Raw genomic sequence first — 8,005 nt, 5'->3', positions numbered from 1 at the left:
CAGCAGCTGCGGATCAGCCTGAGCGAGGGATGCTGGAGGAGCCCACCCCACAGCGGGTGTGGGACCTCCACACTTGGAGAACCACTCAGGTGAGAATCTCCTTCCACCTTCACTCTGGGGATACCCAAAGCTGGACCACTGCAGCCCATCCAGCAGCACCTGGGGTGTGGGAGCTCCTCCAGCACCGAGACAGAGTGGGAGGGTCTGTGCAGCCAAGGGAGGCTGGAGAGAGGAGCCTCTGCAGGGGACACGAGGCTCCCTCACTGCTGCTGCTGCTGCTGGAATCTCCTTTCTTCCGGCAGCCAAGCAGCGGGGAGCTTTCTGAGAAACTGCCCACAGGGAGCGATCACTTTTTCCAGTCATTAACCTTCCACATCCCTCGCATTACAGGAATACCTTGGATGTCTAAGTTGCTGCAGAGAGCTAATTCCTCCAGGTGACTCCAGGCAGCGATAAGTGGGCTCCTGCACAGCGAGGGGTTTGAAGTGCCAGAGCTGAAAGCGCTCCCAGCTCCGGCACGCCAGGCCTCCAGCAGGGGACACAGCCTCAGATGTCACAGCACGGGGGCAGCAGGGGCCTCTGGAGCTGTCATTTCCAACCTGCATTTCCAACTGCAGGCTTGAGATGCCCTGTGCCCCCAGGGAAAAGGGATCTGGTTGAAGGATATTGATTGAGGGAAAAGATATTTAGGAGATATTGGGGAATGAAAATCAGTGCCCTGAAGGGATAAATGTTGGGAAGTGCCAGTGCTGGCCTCTGGGATAGGTGTGTACCTGGCTGCACTGCGTGTCCCAGCCTTGGCAGAGCAGCAGATTTGCATCTGAGCTCTTTCCTCTGGTGTGGAAGATGAGCATGAGGAGTATTCAAAGGCAAGAAGGTGCCCAAGAGAATCCCAAAACCAATGAGAGAAGTATTTACAGAAGAATGGCTCTTATCATATGTTCATAATATTAAATATAATATTATTTTGTCTAACAAATCACGTCTTCCTGTTGTGTTTCCTGGATTACACATCACCAGCATCCTGCCAGGAGTGGCTGAGTAACAATACTCACACCAAAACTTGCAGGAGACCCCAGCTTTGTCTCTCAGCAAGAAGAGATGTCCCTGTCAGTGGCAGCGGAGCAGGACCAGGTCCCTCTGACAGAGCAAAGCCATCGAGAGCCAATGTGTGTTTGTACAAGAGGAGCACCATAGCAGTGAGGGCCAGCAGCCTGGAAAGGCTCTTTGGAGACAGAAGCAGCCTTCTGATTTTCCCAAATCGCCCTGTGATGGGAAGTGTCAGCCCAGACCTGGGGGAAACAGGGAGCACTGAGTGTGTGTGAGGACAGATTTAAATCCCACAGCAGGACTGAGCATGTGGAACCACATCGGCCACACAGGAAAAACTCCATTTATAATCAGAAAGTACAAAACAGCAACATCAGAAGTCACAGGTCATGGCCAAGGTACAGAACAGGGACCCACAGCACACACACACTGAGGAAACTCATCCAGGGAATAAAACAAACACCTTCAAACACTGACACGAGAAAGGCAACAATCCAACACTCAATATCAGCACTGCCTGTGGCAACACATCAATCCCAGCTTGGAGAGGCCCAAAACACCAGCAGGGATTTGGTTTGGATCTCCCCAGGTGTTCCCAGGTCCAGCCATGGTTTCAAACCCATGCACTGGGGAGCTGGAGCTAATGCAGGAGGGCTCTGCACTCCTTGGTGCCTCTGGGATCACGTTTGGTTTGGATGAAGGAATGATGTTTTGCCACTCAGCATCTCATGAGGGGCACTCCGTTTTTCCCAGCCTCTCAATCAGCACGCTTTCAAATTAAAAAATTGTAGTTAACAGGAGGTGGGCCCAGGCTGGGGACACAAACACGCCCCTGTTTTGGCACTGAAGCCTGAGTCCTGCCCTGCCAGCCCCCTCCAGCCCTGCTCCAGCTGTGCTGTGTTCAGTGTGCTGACACCTCATGGCCAAGGCAGAAACTCTGATAAGAGCCCAATTCCCAGGACATCACCCACACGTCCTCCATCTGCTCCAAGGCATGAAACCAGGCTCCTTTATTCACCAGTTTGTCATGAGCAGAACTGAACACACCAAAGACAGGAAAGAAAACCAGTCCAGAGAGGCTTGGCACAAACAGCTGGGCACACCAGGGGCTGTTATCCAGAGCTGTGGTGGTCTGGGTGTCCCTGGTGCTGGAGGATGGCTCCAATACACTTCTCCAACGTGTGCTGAGCCATGCATGGCCATCACTGCAGTCTCAGGCCTGGCAGGAGTGTCCGTGTTGGGGTTACCCTGCTCTCCCCTGTCCTGTGGGGGTCTCCCAGGGGCAGATCAGCTCCTTTGCAGAGTCCTTCCGAGCCCGGGGCTGCCTCTCCTCTCCCTGCCCGGAGCCCCCGGGGCAGGCTGGGCTCTCTGGAGGCGCGGCCGTTCTGACTTGGAAGAAGCTGCATTGGAAAAACACAAACTCATCACACACACACACACACACACACAGTGTTTTTTGATGTGCTCTGAGGCAGCAAGCGAGCTTGGCTTTGAGATTTCCACCATTCCAGCCCCAAATCCCACAGCAAAACTGCCGGGCTCGAGCCCACGGAGAGGGAGGACGAGGGGAATGTGCGCTGGCGCTGCTTTGAAGCTGCAAGGCCGCCCTGTGACAGAGCTCTGGAGCCAGGTAGAGCAGCAGCCCTCAGGTTTGTGCTTTGGAATTTATAATGTGGACTCATCCACTCGGCCGGCAGCAGAGGTAGGTTAAATGGGATCAGGGACATGCTGCTCCTGGAGAGGGACATGGCCAGGGTTTGGTTCCTGCAGGGACGACCTTGCCAGGCAAAAATTCCCCATCTCTGCCCTGGAACGACAAACACTTAGCGACTCTCGCTCAAGATTTCCCCTCCCTTGTCACTTCTGGTTCTCCTCTGACTTGAAATCACTAAACCAAACCTGAGTCAGTGCTCAAGAACACGGAGGTTTTCCAAATTCAGGGATTAGAAGTAAAACCTGGGGTTTTGCATCCTGAACAGGAGGTGTGATAATAGCAGAGGCACTGCCAGCATGGGCTCCTCGCCTGCTCCCGTGGGAAAACTGCAGGAATGGAGACAGGGAAGGGCCTGGGGTTTGGGGCAAGCGTGGCAAAGGTGACTCCCAGACAGGGACCTCTCCCTCTGGCTAATCCCCAGCCGAGCCGAGCCGAGCCCTGTCCGGGTGCGTGTCCGTGTGTCCGTGCGCTGCTCACCTGCTGACGGTCCTGCTGTCGGGCCGCAGCCGCCGCTCCCGCCCGCCCAGCGGCTGCACCTTGCCGTGGGGCACGGCCGGGCCCCGGGCCGGCAGCGAGCCCAGCCCGCCCGAGCTGCGGCAGCCCCTCCGCAGGAACCGGGCCCAGGCCCGGGCGGCCAGGCGGGATCTCCGGCCGCCGGAGGCGAAGGGGCCGGGGCCGGGTGCCCGCGGGTCCGGCCGGGTGCCCGCGGCGCTGCCCAGGGCCCGGTCCACGGGGCAGGGACAGGCGGGGTCCCGGGGCAGCGGGGACACGGGAGGCACGGCCGGGGGCGATGCCGGGGTGCCGGGGCCGGCGTGGGCAGCCGGGCCGGGGGAGCAGGAGGCGAGGTGGGCTGGCTGTGGGGAGGAAAAGGAGAGAGGCTCGGTCAGGTCTGGGGGTGACACCCGGGGCTCCCCAGGCTTCTCCTTCATGAGGAGAATCCCGCTCCTCCTTTGGTGCAGCTGGGAGGCAGCTCCAGCCACTCCAGCCATGTCTGTGCCTGTGACCCCCTGTCCTGCAGCTCTGTCCCCTTCCCTGCCTTCCCCCTGCCCGAGCACGGGGCTGTCACACCTTGCCTGCTGTCACACCTTGCCTGCGGGGTCACTGCTGCCACCACAGCCCCAGCAGATGCTGACAGATCAGCCCCACACCTGCCAGGATGCTGGAGGAGACACCAGCCTGTGCCATTCCTCACCACCATTAGCTGCAGGCAGAAGGAGGCTGTCATGCCAGGAATGTGATCTTGGTTATGGACAGCACAACCATGTCACACCCATGGCACCAGCAGGGCCCCAACCCTCATAGTGCCAATGCCATCTCCTGCTGGAGCCCCAGTGTCCCTGACTGGGGCTGGGCAGGCTCCAGCCCAGCTCAGCCAGTCCTCAGGACAAGCCCAAGCACAGACTGGACAGGACAAGGACAGCACATGCTGCATGCCACGTCCCCTCCCATTTCCCAAGGACTTAGTCCCAGCAAAATGAAATGCAGCTCAAGTGTCCAGGGAGAGGAGCTGAGAGCAGGGGCACGCACAGGACATGCACACACACATGCAGAGATGGCACACAGAAGGATGAACACACTGAGACACCACAGAGAAGGATGGACTCGGCTCTTTTTCTGTTTTCTACATTTATTTTTATTAGACAGATGAATGCATGGAAGCCATGGCCAAAAAAATTAAACAACACATGGAAACAAACAATTTCTCTGAGGCTGGCACAAAGTGAAGTTCAGCATGTACCAGGCAACTTTCCTCTTCAGGGACTGAGCAGCAGAGGATGAGGAGCAGAAGGCTGAGCTGTGACAGCTCCATCAGCCTGTGGCAGGGCAAAGACAGCTCCTGCCTGGGTGTGAAGGATGGCTGCTTGTTCCACATGCAAAAACTGGTGTTCTACATGCAGTAACTGGTGTTCTGCAAGCACTAACTGGTGTTCCACACACAATAACTGGTGTTCCAAACCGGTTCCTGGTGTAACTGGTGTTCCACAAGCACTACCTGGTGTTCCACACAGTTCCTGGTGTAACTGGAGTTCCACAAGCACAGTGACTCCCGAGCATGCAGCACGACCCATGGCAGGGGAGCAGCGATGCCAAGCAGAGATGATAAAGAATCAGAGAAAGGAATGGATCCAGAGAACATAACAAGCAAAGCAGCAGACAAAATAGAAGTAGAATCAGAGGGACTGACGGGAACACACAGATTTGTTATTTATTATTTATACCCTGACTTGATCTTCCACATGTTCCTACATACTGGCAATCCCAACATGCTCAGTGCTCCATGTTACACAAACTCTGCAGAGACTCCGGAGCTCAGCACAGCCCAGTGCCTTTGGGACCCCTGCCAGGTTCTGGAGAGTTTTCCAGTGCTCTGATGTCCAAACAGGCTGAGGGTGCTCAGCACCTGATGTAACAAAGCCTTGGGGTTTAAATTTGAAAAAAGGCAGCCTGAGCCTGCTCCCCTGCCCAGCAGTGCAGAATGTGCCTGTGCTTCCAGCAGGAGTGAGAGCAACATCAGAGGGAAGGTCTGGGGTGACTCAGTTTGAAATCCTCTGAGGTTTATCAGTGATGGGGTAAGGAAGGGCAGGACAACCTCCCTGGTTCAGTGGAGGAGTGACTCCAAATCAGAGTGTCCAGCCCTGATCCTGCCATGGGGAGGGCCAGAGTCACTGCTGGGGACACACTGCCATCATGACTGTCCCCTGTTCACAGGGATTTGCCCTGCAAGGACCCCAGGGCCTGCAGCATGCACCCCACTAGCCAAGGGCTCCCGTTCCCTGCCAACTCTCTCCTGAAGCTGCTCCATCCCTGGCAGTGCCCAAGGCCAGGCTGGATGTGGCTCTGAGCACCGTGGGACAGTGGAAGGTGTCCCTGCCCGTGGCTTTAATGAGATGAGCTTTAACATCCCTTCCAATCCAAACCATTGTGGGATTCTACGATCTCCCATTTTCTGTAAAATCCCACCACTATTACAAAGGGATGAACAATGTGAACTGGAGAGATGCAGCTTCCCAGACCTCAGTGCTTCCACCCACTTCCTTTCCTTCCCCAAAATTTTAACAAACAAGGAAGCTTTTCTGTCCCTTCAATTCCCTTTACTGGGCTTTGCAGGAATCCTCACACTTCTGGTAACCATTGGCCTGGTCCAGGCATGCTGGGCTTTTCCAGCAAGGCCCGCAATCTTTATCCCTGAGCTCTTTAGCACTAATGTGGTATTTCAGCTTGCCTTATTCTAAAGCAAGAAAAAGCTTTAGAGCAAAAGAAAAAGAAAATACTACCTAAAGTTGAAATCTGCTCTCAACACCTCTACCTGTTCTCCCTTGCCTCTGGGCTACAAGCCAGTGACAACTGCAGCTACCTCCTGTTGGATTTTTAACAACAGAAAATAGAAGAGCAGGAAAAAGACAAGACAAGAGGTGGGAAGGACTGGATAAAACCTCTCTTGGCTCTGGGAAGGGGCAGCTCTCTGCACCTGCACACCCAGCTCACAGCACAGGAGTCACAGGGAGAGCAGAGCAGAGCTGATCATCTCCAGCGTGCCAGGGGATGTGGGAGTGTCATTCAAATTCAGAAGGGCAGCTAAACCTTCAGAAATGCTCCTGCTGCTGCTCCCACAAGCAGCTCCTGTGCCTGTGGTGCAGGACTCTTGGAGTGGGGGTGTGGGGGCTCCTCTCAGGGGGTGCCCTGGGAGGGTGCAGAGCCCCCCATGGGATGGAGGCCAGCAGGGACTCTCTGGGCTGGGTCACCTCGCCCTGCTCCCCGCAGGCTCATCCCCTTAGGGCCAAGGCAGGCTGGTCTGAGCCCACTGGGGCACAGCTCTGCCCTGCCCTGGAGCAGCAGGCACGGGCAGCCGGGCTCTGCAGCCTCCCGGGGCTGTGGGGGCATCTCCCCTCCTGGGTGTGCAGGGTGCTGCCCCCGAGCCTGGCACACAGCCCGGCACTGCCCGGGCAGGGACATCTGCTCTCCAGCAGCCATGGCAACGTGCGGGAGCTGGCAGGGCCCAGAGCCGGCCCGGGAAAGCTAAAGCAGCACTGACACCTTCAGGAAGGGGAGGCGAAGCTCAGCCCGGCCTCGCCTTGTCTTTTCCCTGCGGGGCTCAGAGCCTACTTGGGAGGAGCTTCCTTCTGCAGCTGGTTCCTGCGATCCAGCTTGCTCATGACCTGCGTGATGTCCACGGTGTTGGCGGCTTCCCTGGCCTTGGCCTCTTCCTCCTGCTGCCTCAGGATGATGGGGCTGGGGCTGGAGCGCAGGTGGCGGCGTCCGAACAGACCCGTGCTGGGCAGAGACAGGGCAAGGACAGGGTTACTGAGGAGAAGGGCACCAAAACCTCCCCCTGGCAGGCAAAGTGCCCGGCACGACCAGCTGGGACACAGAGATGGCCACAGGAGTGACCCAGCAGGACCAGCTGGGACACAGAGATGGCCACAGGAGTGACCCAGCAGGACAAGCTGGGACACAGAGATGGCCAAAGGAGTGACCCAGCAGGACCAGCTGGGACACAGAGATGGCCACAGGAGTGACCCAGCAGGACCAGCTGGGACACAGAGATGGCCAAAGGAGTGACCCAGCAAAGTGCTCTGAACAGCACTGGGTGAGTCAGTGTCACACACAAGCTACAGGACTGCTAAAAGTGTCCAAGTCCTGCTGCTGAGGGGGCACACAGACACTCATCACTCAGAGCCCATCACTCAGACCAGAGCCACATTGTCACAGACATCTTCTATGAAAAATCCTTTCCTTAAGATTTTTTCCTCCTAAGAAGCTGAGGCCTCAGGAACAAAATGTAAACAATGGTTATCTGCTGCTGTGGAATGCAACAGGTGCATTTTGGATTGATCTGTGTGAGTTGTTTTTACTTGATAACTAATGACAGCTACTTGTGTCGAAGCTGTAAGCAGTCACAAGATTTTATTATCATTCTATTCTCTTTTTTTTGAAAGCTTTTTGATGTTTCTTTTCTATTTCTTTAGTACAGTTTTGATATATCATTTTCTTTTAATATAATATATATCATTAAATAAAAAATCAAATTTCTGAAACATAAAGTCAAGATTCTCATCTCTTCCCTCATCCTGAAACCTCTACAAACACTACCACACAGATCCCATGGATTATCCCAGACCTTGGCTCTGTCTCTGGCAGCCAAGATTTGGTGGGCAGAAGTTTTCCCATGCTCAGGACACCAGTGCTGTCTCCTTCCAGGAAAGGAGCCCTGAATTAATTCAACAATCCCAGCCCTTCTCA

The 8,005-nt window shown here is 55.5% G+C and overlaps 1 protein-coding gene across 2 annotated transcripts in view; it reads right to left on the bottom strand.

Annotated features, from left to right (window-relative positions):
* Positions 1–3,774: 3,774 nt before the first annotated feature.
* RGS9 (regulator of G protein signaling 9) overlaps positions 3,775–8,005 on the bottom strand; it is a 31,943-nt gene continuing 27,712 nt past the window's right edge. Inside the window, exons 17-18 of one of the 2 annotated variants that reach the window (XR_009115472.1) lie at positions 4,758–7,036; positions 3,775–4,707 (exon numbers count right to left, since the gene is read on the bottom strand). Coding sequence is in view for 1 of the 2 variants with exons in the window: in XM_058038715.1 (XP_057894698.1) it covers positions 6,865–7,036 (172 nt within the window). In the remaining variant the exon portion in view is untranslated. Of the gene's footprint in view, positions 7,037–8,005 lie in introns of both variants that reach the window. The other variant, XM_058038715.1, reaches the window with a different exon arrangement.

Source organism: Melospiza georgiana, chromosome 21 (assembly GCF_028018845.1).
Source record: "Melospiza georgiana isolate bMelGeo1 chromosome 21, bMelGeo1.pri, whole genome shotgun sequence".
Lineage (NCBI taxonomy): Eukaryota > Metazoa > Chordata > Aves > Passeriformes > Passerellidae > Melospiza > Melospiza georgiana.
Note: the sequence above shows the minus strand (reverse complement) of the source record. Positions and strands in the feature narration are given on the sequence as shown.